This window comes from Pinus tabuliformis, chromosome J (genome assembly GCF_031772625.1).
Source record: "Pinus tabuliformis cultivar Carrire ecotype Pingquan chromosome J, CPIR1, whole genome shotgun sequence".
Taxonomy (NCBI): domain Eukaryota; kingdom Viridiplantae; phylum Streptophyta; class Pinopsida; order Pinales; family Pinaceae; genus Pinus; species Pinus tabuliformis.
In genome coordinates, this window is record NC_142295.1 from 1,509,778,910 (window position 1) to 1,509,797,684 (window position 18,775).

At 37.2% G+C, this 18,775-nt stretch overlaps 1 protein-coding gene across 1 annotated transcript in view; it reads left to right on the forward strand.

The window, feature by feature from the left end:
* Nucleotides 1-7,680: 7,680 nt before the first annotated feature.
* Nucleotides 7,681-18,775, forward strand: part of LOC149233176 (cytochrome P450 71AU50-like) — a 68,749-nt gene continuing 57,654 nt past the window's right edge. Inside the window, exon 1 of the mRNA XM_089382117.1 lies at nucleotides 7,681-8,631. Within this exon, the coding sequence (XP_089238243.1) occupies nucleotides 7,681-8,631 (951 nt within the window). The remainder of the gene's footprint in view (nucleotides 8,632-18,775) is intronic.

An 18,775-nucleotide genomic window follows, 5' to 3' on the forward strand; every position in this document is an offset into this window, starting at 1 on the left:
AATTTTCTAAATGAGTTTTCATACAGACATGAGTGAGTTCAAATGGGTTAAAAGAACCATTCATTTTGTTGTAATCAATCAAACCAAGTGGTAATGGTGTCAATGAAGCCATTTGAAGCCCTTTTCCCGACCCTTTTTTGTATTTATTTATTGACAAATTCTAATGCAAAAAGCAATGTGAGAGTTAATTGTTGTGGCAAACAAGCTTGTGCTAATTCTAGTTACTTTTCTTTGTAGGAATAGATTAAATTGTTTGTAATTTATTGTGATTGATTATCTTGTTGTGTGGTTCATTCTACAAGGATGTGAAATTTAACTAACTGATTGAGTTATTTTTTACTAAGTTAAAAATAGGTGTTGCATGATTATAGATTTTATAAATATTGTTCCATTATGCATCGAGTATTTTTTAAATCAATGACTACATATTCAATTTCAAGGTTTGCTATAACTCCACACATAATTCTTTAAAGGGTGCTAGCTTAATGGAAGAGCACCGAGGGTGGTGGTTCGAACCCACTATGCCCTAATATGAATTAATGAATGATATTGTATTTGATTTTTAAATTACATATTTTTTATATTGATTTATTTCAATGGTGAGATATTTTTCTAGATTCATTGTTATATACTGTTTCTAAAGAGACAAAAGTGATATTATATTGCTCTTAAATATAATTTTTTTATTATCTCTAGAGAGACAACAACTAGCATTAAAGACTTATTGTCTCTATAAAGACATATTGTCTTTAATCCCAACTATTGTTTGTGGAGAGACAAAAATGAAATTGTCTCTAAGAGACAATAATATTTGTGTTATATATAGAAACAAATTGCTATGACTAATTTGCCTGCTTAAAGACAATATTTAAGACAATACACTTTGTCTCAAGTTAAAACAATTTACCTAAACATTGTCTCAAATATTATTTTTTAAACACCCATTGTGTAGTAGTGTACTCTTAACCAAAAAATACTTATTGCTTAAAAAAACATTAATTCTGATATGATAAAATAAAATATAAGATGTTTTATATTAATTTGTACTTTTCTTAAAAGGAAAATTTATCTAACTAATTTGGTAACAATTTATTTCTTTAATTGAGCAGGTTCAAGTATATGACACTTCTAAAATAGTTATATCCGATATAATGATGATAGTGATGTAGTTTGTCTAAATGGCATGGCGATGATCTGTTTGATGCGGTGAGGATAGTCTAAGTTCAAATATATGACATTTTTGAAATAATTATATATAATGAGATTAAGTATATAACATTTTTAAAATAGTTATATCTGATATAATAATTTTAATATATTTTAAAAATTACCCATTATTTTAATTCTGATTTCCATTAAAATAGGAAATCGTGATTTCCATACTTCATAAAGGTTGTGATATGATTCTGGGCAGAAAATGTTTTTAGATAAGAATTTGTATGCAGGGCACTGTTACTTTCTCAGCCTTCAACGCTCGAGGTTTCGAAAAGACTTTGAACGAAAAAATCCAAGTTCTAGAAGAGAAGAAATAGTTCAACACCCTCGATATGTTTTGTAATTTAGAGAATGGCAAAATTTCCATGATAATTATTATTTTAAGAACATTAATTCAGATGTTTTTATGTAAATTTGTGTTTTTTTTGTTCAGAGGACAATTTGGTTGAGTAGTTTGGTTATCATTAGTTTCTCTTTAGTTCAGTAAGTCAAAGAATATGGCATTTGTGAAATAATTATATTATATAATATGTAATAGTGACATAGTTTGTTTAAGTGGTTTGGGGTGATTTGTTCCTTCAATCCGGTAAGTATGACACTTTTGAAATAATTATAGCTGTAATATCGTGATTTCCATATTTCGTGAAGGTTGAGATATGATTCTGCGCAGATATTTGCAACCTTTTCAAGACATGCAGAGAGACCAGTGGCAGGATTAATGGAGGCCCAAAGTCTAGCTCGCGTGCAGAGAGAATCGTGGAAGGTGATTTCCGGGCCCCAACTGGACCATAATTTCACGTGTGTTGACTCTGACCATACCCCCATCCTGTAAGTAATGAGACCAGTGTTGGGAATTTTTTCAATGGGAAAATACCAAAACCTAACAAAATAAACATCACAGAGCCAATGCTATGTTCCATTTCTTCCAGGACCTTTGCACAGCGAAGCTATTAAAAACAAAATGACTCATAACAGTCCGTTACACAGCCATAAAACATTTCTATTGATTTAAAAACAAAACTGTTACAAACTTCATCCTCTGCGCAGAGAGAGATTCACTGGAGAAACTCTGTCTCCTCATTTCTGGTCTTCCACTGCTGTGGGTATTACAACAACAATTTCTTGCTGCTCCTATGTTTTACAATGGCGAATAAAACCATTACATCCCTCTTTTCTTTAACTTCTCGCATTGCTGTGCATTCAATACATTTCCATGAACAAAAAAAATTACAGTCCTATTCTAGTTGAGCCCTTGCACTCCTGTGCATTCTCCATATAAAGAAACGGGTTTATCACCGCGCGCAGGCATATATCACAATACATTTCCATAAAAAAATACAATGCACCATCGTGCGCAGCCACCATACATATACATAAAAACTAACTCACGTCGGCCTTTTTCTACAACATAAAAAAAACATATATAAAAAAACATATATTAAAACATGCCCATACCCATATTAAAAGGGCCTCCACCTAATCTACGTAAAACATTAAAGACCATTGAATTCCCTTCTCGGCGGTCAAAAAAAAAAAATCGAACACTCCACGCAAAATCTGATTTGACGTGGGCCGGAAAACTGTGCGTTAACGTCCTCGCACGTTGGGCAAAATCTCTGTCCGGTGACCTGATCCGACGTAATTCGCACACCATCTTCAGGCAAACCAATCAACCCTTAACGTCCGGGGAGCAAGCGGTAAAGCTGTTGTAAAGGGGACGCGTGGCGCGTCCTGATTGTGTCGGGGCCTCCTCTGCAGGTACAACCTTCTGCCAAAGGCGGTGCGGGGAGACCGGGCCGGTTTTCCAAAACCATTGTGCAGTTGGAATTAATATTCCAACACTCCCCTTTAATTTCCACTGCTGGGCATTAGGACATACCCAAACACTTCCTCTCGTAGAGGGATTCCTCAATACTGCTGTTACAAAGATATCATCCTCACATAGAGGGATTCACCAACTGCTTCTGATGCAGTTCACAAACAAACAAAGTTGTCTTCCTCTTAATAGAGGGATTAACCTGAAACTGTGCTTAAGATCACCTTCCTCATGACAGAGGGATTCACCATAACAATGTGCTGAAGAGCACCTTCCTCTTTAACAGAGGGATTCACCAAGAACTTCACTTCCTCTCACAGAGGGATTACTGCCAAACACTGCCTTAGATGCAGTTTCAAAACAATAAAAATTCATTGCACTGTTGTGCATACTCATTACATTGTTCTTTTATGCTGCTGCATATTCTCTGCTGCACTGTTGTGCCATCTTCTTTACTGTGTCTACCCCACACTGCTGTGTCTACACTTGCACTGCTTGTGCACTTTTCAAAGACAAAATACTCTGTCTTTTCTGGAACAATTACACTGTCCCAACTTACAAATTTACACTGCTGTGTGTAAATATTTCTTACATTCACTGCTGTTGCATATATTGCATTTCAATTCAATGAACAACACATTCATTACAGTTACATATACTGCTGTAAAGAAAAAAAAATTCTTTTACATGTGCTGCTGTCCATTACCTTTCATTTCTTCAACAAAACTTCATGCTGCTGCATTTTCTTATTTGCATTGCTGTGTGCTTCTCCTTCTTGCCATCATGCTGTTGTCCATAACTTCTTGCTGCTGCATTTTTCATATTCACTGCTGTCCATACCCATAACCATAGACTGTCATCCCTGGGTTTTTATTTGCTGTTGCGTTGCCTCTGCAATTTGCACTGTGGCTGCCTTTTGTTTCATCATACTGCTGTGTGCCCATACACTAACTCTTTACTCTCCATTACTTGCACATAGAGAGAAATCATCCTCACGCTGTTTTGCGCTGCATTCTCCACACAACAAAAAAAATTAACACGGGCTGCTGCCTTTTCTTTTTACACCCTTGCTTCACACAATCTTCATCTTCATTTTTTTTATTTTCATAATGCACTGTTGTGCAATTCCTTTCGATTTTCTGCTGCCACACACATTCTCATTCACCCATGTGCATTAAAAATCTGCTGTCCATGTTTTTCTTTAGGCATTTCTGTGCATGTTGCATTGCATACAAAAAAAATATTACATTTTTCACTGCTGTGTGAAAAATTTCATTGCATTATCAGCCACTGGGCATTTATGCTCTGCTACGTTTTTCCTTCTTCTCATTTTCTTCTCATTGCTTTGCATTTTCATTCCCAATACAAAACATTTCCATCTGCTGTGTATTATACGCACTTTGCTGTGAGTATATTCTCTCACATTACATAAAAGGAAAACTACATTCCATTGCTATGCATTTCAATGCATGTGCTCCAAAAAAAATTTCAAACTGCTGTTTTATGTTCTATCTTCCCACTGCTGTGAGGGTCTCCATGCTTTGCATACTTTTCTTATTGCACTGTTGCACTTCACATTTGAGCGCTACCCCTTTTTCTTCTCTGCTCTTATGGCAAATTTGATTTCATGTCTTTCCTTTATAAAAAGAAGTCTTCATTAAAGAATGACTATTAAGACAGTTCAGCAAAAAAAATTACAAGCTCCCCTTTAATGTATGCTTGTCTTCTTTTGGCAGACTCTTCTCAAAACAAATTTAGATCCACTAGGGAGTTCAAGGGGCTTTCAGATTGCCTTTCCTTTCTTCTCCATACTTTTGTAACTTTCTTCTTTTGCATGGGTCTAGCTTGTGTAAGAGACCATGTCAAGTTACAATCTCATGCCATATGCCCAATGTTATGACACTTGAAACATTCAACATTGTTCATGAATAACATTTCATGATTTCTTCTAGTGAAATTATTTCTTGGAGATTGTCGGGGACCACAACATCTATCTCCATGAAATGCTCTACAGTCTTTTGCCATATGACCAAAGTTTGAGCAAGCATAACAATAACCAAAAAATGAACTTTGGTACCTGGGAGATGGAGGTTTCCTTGATGCACTTCTGAAGCCTTGCTGCCTTGAGATCCTTTGATGATCACCATTGCCTCTTGCCTTCTTGCCATCAGCTACATTTCTTCTTGGAGCTGGATTTCTTCTATTGCTGCCTTCATTTTTCTCCTTGCCTTTGCTGGAACTAGGAGCATCACACCTTCTTTGTGGCTTCTTCACATCTCCTTTGCTTAAAGCATCCTCATGCTTGTTTGAGGGTTCACCTACATACCCAAGTCCTGATTTATCAGATGGAGATCTATGATAGCTAAGCATGTCATCCAAAGCTTGAGAGCTCTTCATGATCTTGTTCATCCCTTCAACCTTCTTCCTGAGGAGGACAATCTCTTCTTCTAACTTTTCACATTCATTATTTTTCTTTGCTAGTTGTCCCTCAGTTTCTTCCTTGCTACGAGTAGCTTCAGCTGCTACTATTTTGAAGGAGATAATATCTGTCTTCATTTTGGAGATTTCTGCTTGACTGCTCTCCATTTTCTTTTCAGCTTCTTGTGCCTGCTTCCTGGCTTCTTGTAGTTCAGACTTAAGGGAGGAGACCTCTACCTTGTACTGTCCAATCTCTTCCACAAGCTTATTCACTCTCTTGTGTCTTTGTTCAAGTTGACTTGTCAAGACATCTGCTTGCTTCTTTGCTCCATTCAGCTGATTTGTCATGGATATGATTTCTTCATGGTGTTTCTTCTTGCATTGGTCAAGCTCCTTCTTAAGGTTGGCAAGCTCTTCATCCCTTTCTCTTACTTGAAGCTTGATGAGGTCAAGCTTCTCATTCTCAGCTTCTATGATGGGTTCATAACTTTCTTCTTCACTCATGGTCATGGTCAGTGTTCCCTTTGCATGAAGGTCATGCAGTCTGTCCCATATATCCTTTGCTGATGTATATTTTCCAAGATTCCTCTTCATTGAATCAGGCAATCCATCCAAGATAGTCTTTGCTGCTTGTGCATCATACTCCATGGATTCTTTATCCATCTTGCTAACATCAATCACTGATTCCCAGATTTCACTCCCTTGAAACTGTAAGAAAGCCCTCATTTTTATTTCCCATACATTAAAGTTTCCATCAAACTTTGGAGCTTCAAATAGAATGTATTCAAATGGATTGCCTTCTAGTTTAGTAGAGGAGGGAGACACATTTTTAGCAGGTTTGGAGGCTTTCTTCTTTGACCTTGCCATTCTTAACTAGGCTTCAAATACTTGACTGTGTTTTTTTTTTTAAATCACTGACTGTTTCTTCAACAACAACACAGAAAAAAAACTTTGAGGAATACCTGGGTTCTTTTTCCTGAGACTTCACACTGCTAGAGAAGCTTTTTCCGCTGCAACAAGAGTCTTTCCTTCAGCTTCCTTGACACCTTTAAAGAGCCTGAACCAGCTCTGTCACCATCAAAGAGCCTGGACTAGCTTTGATACCACTGTTGGGAATTTTTGCAATGGGAAAATACCAAAACCAAACAAAATAAACATCATAGAGCCAATGCTCTGTTCCATTTCTTCCAGGACCTTTGCACAGCGAAGCTATTAAAAACAAAATGACTCATAACAGTCCATTACACAGCCATAAAACATTTCTATTGATTTAAAAACAAAACTGTTACAAACTTCATCCTCTGCGCAGAGAGGGATTCACTGGAGAAACTCTGTCTCCTCATTTCTGGTCTTCCACTGCTGTGGGTATTACAACAACAATTTCTTGCTGCTCCTATGTTTTACAATGGCGAATAAAACCATTACATCCCTGTTTTCTTTAACTTCTCGCACTGCTGTGCGTTCAATACATTTCCATGAACAAAAAAAATTACAGTCCTATTCTAGTTGAGCCCTTGCACTGCTGTGCATTCTCCATATAAAGAAACGGGTTTATCACCGCGCGCAGGCATATATCACAATACATTTCCAAAAAAAAATACAACGCACCACCGTGCGCAGCCACCATACATATACATAAAAACTAACTCACGCCGGCCTTTTTCTATAGCATAAAAAAAACATATATAAAAAAACATATATTAAAACATGCCCATACCCATATTAAAAGGGCCTCCACCTAATCTACGTAAAACATTAAAGACCATTGAATTCCCTTCTCGGCGGTCAACAAAAAAAATCGAACACTCCACGCAAAATCTGATTTGACGTGGGCCGGAAAACTGTGCGTTAACGTCCTCGCACGTTGGGCAAAATCTCTGTTCGGTGACCTGATCCGACGCAATTCGCACACCGTCTTCAGGCAAACCAATCGACCCTTAACGTCCGGGGAGCAAGCGGTAAAGCTGTTGTACAGGGGACGCGTGGCACGTCCTGATTGTGTCGGGGCCTCCTCCGCGGGTACAGCCTTCTGCCAAAGGCGGTGCGGGGAGACCGGGCCCGTTTTCCAAAACCGCTGTGCAGTTGGAATTAATATTCCAACAACCAGAATTCAGTTACCTGACGTTTATGCATGTTCGACCAGCCTATAAGTATTTCCACCACTCTACAGAAAAATATGTCCAGTAGTTCATTGTGTTGGAAGTAGTGAGCGTGCGCAGTTGAGATTGATCATGGCGATGGAGTTGGGTTTTCACCAGTTCCCAGTTTCGTGGAACGTAGGTAATTACTTTGATATTAAACTACTCAGTGCTTTTATCTTTGTATTGACAGTGGCGGCATGGAGTTTCCTTTTCAGGGGGAGGAATGGAAAATCTGGTAGCATGCCTAAGGGGAGGCTGCCTCCGGGGCCATTTCCGTTGCCCATCATCGGCAACCTTCACCTGCTGGGAGACCTTCCCCACCGCGCTCTGGCGGCGCTATCTAAGAAATACGGGCCTCTCATGTCTCTCCGCCTCGGCTCCGCCCTCACCTTGGTCGTCTCCTCTCCAGATATGGCCAAGGAGTTTCTCAAGACCAATGACCGCATTTTCGCCAGCAGGTCTCCATACGCCGCTGCAAAATACTTGACCTATAATTCGTCGGATGTGGTCTTTGCTCCGTTAGGGCCTTATTGGAGGCAGATGCGCAAGGTCCGTGTTTTACAGGTGCTCCACTCTAAGCGCATAGAATACTTCCGCTACATAAGAGAAGAGGAAGTCTCCGACATGATTCGCTCTCTTCTGAATTCAGTTCATCAACCTGTAAACATTACTGAGATGGTGTCGGGTCTGGTGACTGACATAATGTGCAGGATGGCCTTCGGTAGAAAATATAGTGACCATGACATAATTGGCAACATAGGGTTTGTATCAATGGTGAAAGAAATTGTTGCATTGTCTGGTTCTTTTAACATCGGAGACTACATACCATACTTGGCCTGGATGGATCTCCAAGGCTTCAGCCGTCGCTTCAAGAAAGTAAGGAAGTCGCAGGATGATTTCTTAGAGAAAGTAATTGATGATCACGCTGCGCAGAATGACGCCAACGCTCCACGAGATCTTGTGGATGTTTTAATTGCAGCCTCTGTCGATAAAAATGCAGAGTTCCAACCTTCACGAGATAATATTAAAGCCGTTCTTCTGGTAAGTATGTTTGGCTTGAAATTCATCTTCTCCCAGATTCATTCATCACATTGAGGTTAGGTTATATTTTACTTTTCCTTTTTTGGCAAAAATAATTGATGTTTGGAACCATATAGTGTGATTTATCATTTTATGGGTAAGATAAATATTATTGGAGATGAACAATAATAATAGGTAGTTAGAAATGTCAAAAAAATATTGGCAAAAATAATTTCAATGTAATGGACGGGAAGGGATGATATTAAAGTTGTTAGTGTGGTAAGTATGTTGGTTTGAAATTCTTTTTCATGATCTAGATTTATTATGGTTGGTTATTTTATTTCAAAGATAAATATATTAGTTGGTTTAAAGTAGTGACAAAAATAATTTTCATGTGTTAAAAGATAATATTAAAAATGTTATTTAGTAAATCTGTTGATTTGAAATTTTTTTCACAACCAGATTATTTTGCCCATGTTTCAAACCATTCAATGTGATTCATCATTTTAGTGTGATAGATTTAGAAAAGATAATATTAAAGTTGTTAAAGATAATATTAAAGTGGTTATTCTAGTAAATATGTTAGTATGAAATTCTTTCCCTGATCTAGATTATTTTGCCAATGTTTTGAACTATCTAGTATAATTCACCATTTTATTCCAAAAATAAACCATACTGGATGGTTCTTTGACAAAAATAATTTCAATGTGATAGATTCAAGAAAAAATAATATTAAAATTGTTATGATAAGTATGTTAATTTGAAATTTTTCTCCGTGATCTATCATATTGAGATTACTTTGTCAATTTCTCAAACCATCTAATACGATTCATTATTAATCATTTTATCTGGAAAATGAATCACACTTAAAGTTCAAGGTTCAGAATGTTTATCATATTGAGATTATTTTATCTATTTCTCAAACCATCTAATGCTATTCATTATTAATCATTTTATCTGGAAAATGAATCACACTTAAAGTTCAGGGTTCAGAATGTTGGGAAAAAAAGTTGTCAACTAAAATACTAATTTCAATATAATGAGCAGAACTATGTGCTAACTCTTCCTTCATTCTTAGGAATCACACAGGGAATATATATAGATGGCCAAGAAAATAAATTTCAAATGAATCCTAATCATATATATATATATATATATATATATATATATATATATACATATGAATTAATTCTACGAGGAACAAGAATTGAAGTAACTCCATTGAGATACTAAGGAAGGTGGTGTGGGAGGCTAGGGTTTTGAACAGGGAGCGACAGGTGCAAGCTCGCAACAAAGGAGGGGCACAAAGGGGGGAGCTCCACTCCCTCCTACAGTAATGTGGTATCAAACAGAAGAAAGGAGGCGAGTCTGAACAATTTCTGGAAACCAACGGAGGCAGAAACAAAGAAAACAAGCACTCAAAATTCGTAAAGAAGAAAATCCCATAAACAGGAAGGGATCCACAAGGAAGTCAGGAGAGAAACAGAATCAGGAAACAATAGTAAGAGAACTGAGAACACATCTACAAAGGGACCCTGTAAACCCAAGAAAAACATTAAACCTTGGGTGGTCCTAAATGACCCTGCACTACAGGTGCATAGAGATTACATGGTGACATACGCGGTCATATGTAATTTTATGGGCATATGGCCTATGGAGAAGGCTCTGTACACTTGGATAAGAAACAACTGGAAACCTAAGGGAGAAATAAATCTGCATCTTGGGTCCAAGGGTTTTTTCACAGTGGTTCTCACTAACCTAGAGGACAAAGAGAGAGTTTTGAAGGAGGACCCTACTTCTATGATGTTGATGGCCTTTACATGTGACCATGGGTCATGAACTTTGTCCCGAAGCGAGAAACACTTCCGTCCTGGTATGGGTTAGAGTATACTCCTTACCTTTAGATTATTAGCATCCTGAATCCTTAAAAGCTATCGGAAATAAACTAGGGCATTTTATAAAGATATCAGAGGTGACTCTCCGAGGTAAATATAACTCCTTCACCCACATATGTGTAGAGATGGACCTATCGGGAGCACTCCCTGATGAAGTCATCCTAGAGGATTATGATGAGGAATGGCTATAGGCAGTAGAATAAGAACATGTCCCATTCAGATGCCGTAAATGTCATGAACATGGGCACCTCTTCAGAGAGTGCCCACTCAAAAAAAGGGAGGACAATTTTAAAGTCAACACAGGAAAAGACCCTGAAGGTTTCACCAAAGTGGGAGGTAGAGGGAAAGGAGGGGGTAAAAAGTACCAAGAGAAACCTAGTGAGAACAAGCCACCAAGTCATAACAGTTTCAAGATTTTAGAAGAAGAAGGGGATGGGGGAAATGGAATGGACATGGAACCGAAGGACAATCATGCAGAGAAGGAAAAAGAGGATAACATGGAAATAATACATGGAAACAATGAACAAAAGGAGGAGCTACCAAGCACTATGGAACTCGGTAGGGACCATGAGATGACCCCAAGTTAAGGAGGCATGGAGGACCACGACCTTCAAGAGATTCTTGAAAGGGAGAATATTGATCTAGAAAAGTTTCTAGAGCAAGGAACCAACAAAGGGATTGACTCTCTACCACAAGAGGAGTTTGATAGAGTACAACAACTATTACTCTGAAGATCTCAAACTAAGGCTGTTGGAGTCAAAAGGAATCACGAGAGCTAGGAGAACAGAGGGGTTAAATCTATGGAGGTAACATTAGGACACTCCACCAAGAACCCAAGCAAGAAAAGAGGAAGGAAGAGAGGGAACGAATTGTTGATAAAGTGTGGGAAACTCATGATTAATTCAAGCAAGATGAAAGATCTTACCAGTTACTCTTTTACAAACCCATCATTATGAAGCTCATAACCTGGAACATGAGGGGACTAGGAAGTAAAAGGAAACAAAGAAATCTCAGTAATAGAATAAAAGAAGGAAAACCAGATATGGTGTTTATACAGGAAACAAAATGCTAAATAGATAAAATCAGAGAAATTCATAACAAATGTCCTATTAAATATGAGTACTTGGAAGTCAAAGCAAATAATACAACAGGAGGTATTCTCACTCTTTGGAATCCTTAGAAATTTGGTATCCTGGATGCTGAGGCATCTAGGAACCATCTTTCAATGGTTATCCAACCTTTGGGGGACAAGGAATGTTACATGATCACAAGCGTCTATGGTCCTCAAAAACTTGAAGACAAATTTAGTCTCCTCACCTCATTGGAGGAGCTTTTACAGGAGGGGACTTCAATATGATTAGATCTCTCATGGAAAAAAAAAGGAGGGACCAAAACACTAGGAAGAGACTCCATTGCCTTCCAGAACTCCTAATCAACATGAGGCTGGTAGACATGGAAACAATAAATGGCACCTTCACATGGAACAATAAGAGATGAGAAGCTTCTCAAGTTGCCTCGAAACTAGACAGGTTCATAATCTTGGAGGACCTCCTTCTCAATGGCCGTGTCCTAACTGCTTTTATCCTCCCTTTCAGAGGCTCGGACCACTGGCCTATTCAGCTAGAAGCTTCATGTATTGGCACTCTGAGGAACAGACCTTTCAGGTTTGAAAATGTCTGGCTTACTCACCCTGACTTCATCACTAACATTAGGAAATGGTGGGTGGAAGACATGCCCATACAAGGAACAAAAATGTTCCTCCTGCAATAGAAACTCGAACTCATCAAGGTAAGGCTTAAATAATGGAACAAAAATGAGTTTGGCAACATTTTTAAATCCAAAAGAGAAGTGGAAAAGAAATTACAGGAAACTAACCAAAGTCTCATCACAGAAGGCTTCACAGAGGAAAGGAAAATGCAAGCTAACTCTCTTCAACAAGAATGGGACGACAGATGCCAGCAGGAGGAAATCTTCTAGAGATAGAAATCAAGAGTGCAATGGATTAAAAAATGGGAAATAAGCACAAGGTTGTTTCACAAGTCTACCATGGAACACAAGGCACATAATCAGGTCACAAAACTCATAGATCCTCAAGGGAAAGAACTAAATACTCACAAAGAAATGGAGCCTGTACTGGTACAACATTTTCAAAGCATAGCAGAGGAGACTATCATAGAAATATCTCAATTTATTAATAGCTTCACTCAGCATATTCCAAAACTGGTAACCGGGGAAGATAAATTATAATCTTAATAGGCCAGTGACTGAAGAGGAGGTTACTGAATTAATCAAAGAGATGCACAATGGGAAAGCCCCAGGCCTGGATGGTTTCAATGTAGACTTCTTCAAAACATGTTGGGAAATAGTCAAAAATGATATTCTTGATGTGGTGGAGGATTCGAGAAAATCAAGAACAATTCTAAGAGTGCCTAATGCATCCTTCATAGCCTTAATCCCTAAGCAGGAAAAAGCCATGACACCAGACAGATTTAGACCCATAGGTCTATGCAATGTGGTGTACAAAATCATTTGTAAAATTATTGCTAACAGACTTAAACCCCTTCTTCCAACGCTCGTGTCAAAGGAGCAGACTGGATATGTGGAAGGTAGACAAATTCTCAATAATATCATTCAAGCTCACGAAGTGGTTCATTCTCTCAAGAATAATAAGCAAGTGGGCATGATCATACAACTTGATGTAGCAAAAGCTTATGATAAGCTTAGATGGTCTTACATCAGAGAGGTTCTAAAAGCGTATGTCTTTGACCACAACTGGATAAGATGGGTCATGGCCCTGGTTACCACAGTTGATTGTTCAATCCTTCTTAATTGCTCTCCATCCAGAACCTTTTGGCCTTCAAGAGGTCTCAGGCAAGGAGATCCACTTTCCCCTTTCCTCTTCATTCTCATGATGGAAGGATTAGGCAAAGTGATCAATTTAGAGAAGGCGGAAGGAAGAATGCAGGGACTCAAACTAACCCAGAATGGGGACACATTGACTCATCAACAATTTGTGGATGAAACCATGCTACAAGGCACACCCATAGTCAAGGAAGCCAAAGCTTTCAAACAAATCCTGTACGATTTTGCCATGGATGCTAGCACAGAGGTAAGCCACACAAAATATAAAGTTTTTTTTTTCAATACTAACATTTCTATTCAGAGAAATCTCTCAAGAATTCTAGGCTTTCAAAGAGATCATCTTCCCTCCAAATATCTGGGAATAGCTCTCACTGACAAACCTCTGAGTAAGGAAGTTTGGGAGCCAATGACTAATAAATTGAAGGACAAAGTCAGTAAATGGACAAGAAGATCTTTGAATTTAGCAGGTACGTTAGTTCTTACAAAGGTTGTCCTGCAAACCATTCCAATTTTCATGTTCTCAGCTCTCCCGGTCCCAAAAGTAGTTACTCATCAAGTCAAGAACATCCAAAGAGATTTTCTTTGGGGTAAAGGGGAAGAGAAAAGGAGATGGGCTCTAGTAGCTTGGGAAAAGCTATGCAAACCCAAAACCCATGGTGGTTTGGCCCTCCATGACTTGGATACTCTAAGCAAAGTTTTGGGGGCACAACTTTGGTGGATATGGATAAAGGAAATGAGAAAGCCCTGGGCTAAGCTCTAGAAACAGAAATATGCAAAGGACTGGCAAGAAAGGGACCACATTTGAATGATAGGACACATCGGGGGCTCCCACATTTGGAAAAATTCCTGGGAGAACAAAGCCTTAGTTCAGAATCATAGTTTTTGGGAAATCAGAAGTGGCAATCTAGCGTGGTTTTGGGAGGATAACTGGTAGCAGGAACCTAACCTATGTAGAGAAGGACTAGACATTATCAAATAGGATACCATCAATAAAGGACTGAAAAGGGTAAGTGACTTTTGGGATCAGACAAAGGACAATGGTAAATGGAGAATATGGAAGGTACCAGTGTACAATGAAGAGACCCCTTTGAAGGCCCAAGCTGAAGTTCTTGAAGCAATCCTGGAAAAGAGGAAAATTTTGGTTTCAACCTCAAATGACCAACTAATATGGGGGAGAAACAGTGAGCGCAACTTTAACCTCAAAGAAGCCAAAAGAATTGCCACCGGACTTAACTATCCAAGCCCTAATAAGATATGAAAGGAGCTATGGCAGAACCCACACTGGATGAAGATCAAAATGTTCATGTGGCCTGTAAAACAGAAGAAGATTCTGACTTGGGAAAATCTTAGAAAGAAAGGTTTTGTCGGCCCATCAAGGTGCCAGTTATGTGGTATGCAGGAAGAAACTATGGATCACCTTCTCAACCTTTTCTCATTCACCTCCACCTTATGGAACTGGGTGGCCTCAATATTCAGACGAACTGACAGGAACGAAAATGACATCACTGGAAATTTAAAGAATTGGAGCAAATACTTCTCAAATTATGAGACAGTCAACACAGCCTGGACTCTGATTCCAGGATTTTTGATCTGGGATGTTTGGAAAGAACGTAACAACAAGATTTTCAAGGATAAATCTGGCACAACCCAAAGCATCATTATGTAAATCTTAAAGCAAGTCAAAGAAACTATTAATGCTAAAGCATCCCCCCGAGAAACCCCCTTGTCACCAGGATGCTCACATTCTAGGATTGTTGGGGCTCCAGCTCCTTGCCCCTTAAGGCATGAACAAGACCGCAAGACTGACTACAGAGGGAAAGCCTTTCTGGCAACCCCCTCCCCATGGCTTTTTGAAATTCAATATAGATGGAGCCTCAAAAGGGAACCCTGGGGATGTTGGTTATGGAGGAGTCATAAGAGATGAAAATGGTAAAATAAAGTCATATTTCATAATCATTTGGGGAATGCCACCAATGATATGGTGGAACTCATGGTCATGGAGCAATGCTTAGAAATTCTGATTGATTTCAATTTACAGAACACAATCATAGAGGCAGACTTTGAATTAACAATTAATTCGGTCAAAAAGATAAGCACTGGCACAACACTAGATAAAGTTTCAAACCACTGGAGACTTCTGCAGGTCTATCATTGCATTCAATCTCACCTAAGATTCCTTAGAACTCTTAGATTTTTTCATGTTCGCAGAAACGCCAATATATTGGTGAATCGGCTGGCAAATGAAGGGGTGCTTTGTATAAGAGACAACAAGAGTTCATGGGAGTCGATTCCCTTAGGGAAACTATGTGAGGATTGCTACACTTTGGCAAACGCAGACAGGGAGCACTATCAGTGTAGGAAGGAGAAGAAGCCAATTGAAAATCAAGTAGATGGACGATAAGGGTTCATCAAGCAGAAGACCCAAAAAGCAGAGTAAATGGAAGAGCATGAAGCAAAACCACCGCAAAAAGAGTTTTGCTATAGTTAAAGTGGTTTTCGAGCGTCCTAATTACCCTAAGTGGTTTAATAGGAACGCGCCCGATGCTAAATACCTTCAGCATGTGGCTCACGGAGGAGAGAGAATATCGCCCTTATCGAGCGGGTATTCCTCATACTTCTTGTCAGCCCGATATTCGTTATAGCCGCTGGATCTAGTAGAAGCATACCAACGGCTGAGGTTCGTTGTGCAAGTTGGAGGGCCCGAGTTATCTTCCTCATTCGTTTCTCCTCAAGGTTGGGATCAGTGGAATTAGGGTTGACAACTTGCTCGATGATTATCCCCATAGCAGACCTAAATTCTTTTCATTGCGGTCTCTATTTCATCATCGGGTCCGCTTGAAGACTTTTTGAGTTTACTTTTTTTCGTTTTGTTAGAGATCCCCATCCGTCAACTCTCAGAAGACGGATCGAACGGTTTAGGCGGTTTGTTTTGTTTTGTGGGCTCTTGACCCGGTTTTCGAGCTGTTGGCTCAGTACCCAAAGTTCAGGGTGCTAGTTAACTCTTAGACCCTCTTGAGCTTTGGGTTGGTTATATTATATATAAACTATTTTTTAGCTAAAAGTGAATAGAAAAAACGACTCTTACTTCAACAATATATATATATATATATATGAAATATAATTCAATTTCTAATAAAAAAATATAATTCAATTTCCAATGCCAAAATATAGATATCTTTATTAGAGTTATATATTTTTTTTGACTACATAAGAAATCCTATGATTTAAATTAAAAAGATATATACATATATAAATTTTTAATTAAAATCTCAAATTTCAATATGCCTTTAAAAATATGATTTAAATATTTTACATTAAATTAAATTAAAAAATAAAAATCATATTTTACTTTCCTTATTTGTGTCAAAATGATTGTAAATTTGATTGATAGCAAAGCCGGCGTAAAAAGATATTTTATCAATCCCCTTTCAACAAAAAATTAATGGTCATTTCATTAATTTTGAATTTTAAATATTAAAATTTAATTTTCTTTCACGATTTTCATTCAAAATAATATTTTCATAAAGCTTGGTAAACATTATGGAAAATTTTGCAAGTTGATAGAAGTCAAAATCACACTTTCAATCCCTAAGTTATTTCCCATGCAGCCAGGAACAAATAATGGAACGTGATCGAAGAATTATATGAGACAAAATGCATCATCTTTTGGTTCCCATGATAGTTTCACGATGGATTATGTTTCTCGTTTGAATTGGCGATAATTATCAAAGTTCAAATTTTGTTTGTGTAAGTTAAAATTAAAAAAACAGAAATTAATAATAATAATAATAATATAAATTATAAAAAAAATTGCACTCAAAGAAATTGGATTCCTTTCGACTAATATTAAATCAGTATTTAAGATGGATTTATGCTAGTCTTATTTTCAATATTAACCATTTAAATCTATTTAAGATAATCTTAAAAAATGAAAGATAGAAAATGAGAAAACATGTAAGTAATATTTTTTAATATGAATAACAAAATCCTAAAACTCAAGTGTAAGGTAAAAAATGAGATAATAGATATCAATAAGCTTCAAGTGATCTCCATATACCAAAAAATTTATATGTTAATCATTATTCTTTTTCAATCTAAATTTATTCATCAATAAATATGTCTAAATTAATCCTTATAATAGATCACAGAAAAAATCTTTTAATTGAATTCCAAACAAATTATCATTAAATTAACAACTATTCTCCAACAAACCAATTTCTATTCTTGGCTGAGAATAACAACGGGGACAATGTGAAGTCCGACTAGAAAAGGGAAGTGCGCTCGCTGCCAACTTCAACTAATTTCATAAATCAAAATCTCGTACCATATTGAAATCAACGTATTAGGTTGCGAACCGAATCAACCTATTAGGTTGGGTATCAACGAATCTTGGTAACTATGGATTGAAGACGTTGAAATATTGACCAAACGAAATTCAAAATCTTGAAAAATTTCAACTATACTACAAATTTTTAATTATTTAATCAAAATCTTAAAAAATTATTCATTTTTATTATTATGGGAATAAAAATAGTGGTAACCCAAACTAGTAGTTGAGACTAGAGAAAAATGGAGTTGTTTTAGTGGGATTTTTTCATTTTTCAGTGTTTGAATCATGTCTAAAAATTTAAGGTGAAATCTTGATTTGTGTTATTTAAATTTATTTGTTGACTATATATAGATTTAGCACCTTTAAAAATCTCTAGATATCTTCCATTGTGGGGGTGTTACCCATCAAACTTATGATTTCAATAAATTCCTGTCAAATTTTACAGAAATTAGACAAAAAAACCCATCTGAAAAATTTCAAAAAATTCTCACTAAAAACAACTTAAAAACACACCACTTAACATTGACTCTAATGGATTCTGGGTCAGAAAGCATCATTGATTGTCTTATAATTGAACCTGAAAATGACACGTATTCTTGTCATGATCTTACATGTGTTCAATAATTTTGACTGGCTACCAAAAAAATCCAATGCCCGTGAGGACGTGCTGGTCGACTAGGGTTCCAGCAACACTTCGACTGAGGAAAACGCACGATCACGAAACACAATTGCAGCGTGAGCAGGCACATGACCGATGCGAAGATCTGATGACGCCGGGGACCATTAGAAAATAACAAGAGTAGATGTACGTTCATCAAAGATCATTAAACAGATTATCATTCTCTCCTCTAAAATTAAATAAATAGTCTCAAGTTAGAATGGAACCATAATTAAATAAAAGTAATATAGTAGTTATTATTTTCGATTTAGTTTAAATAGAGTTTAATAAAATAAAAAATAATAAAGATAAAAATTTCATCACAAAAAATAAAATTATTAATAAAATATTGTATTGTTGAATATCATCACCAAAAATTAAAAAATTGATTAATTAATGTTGTTTATATTAAGATACATA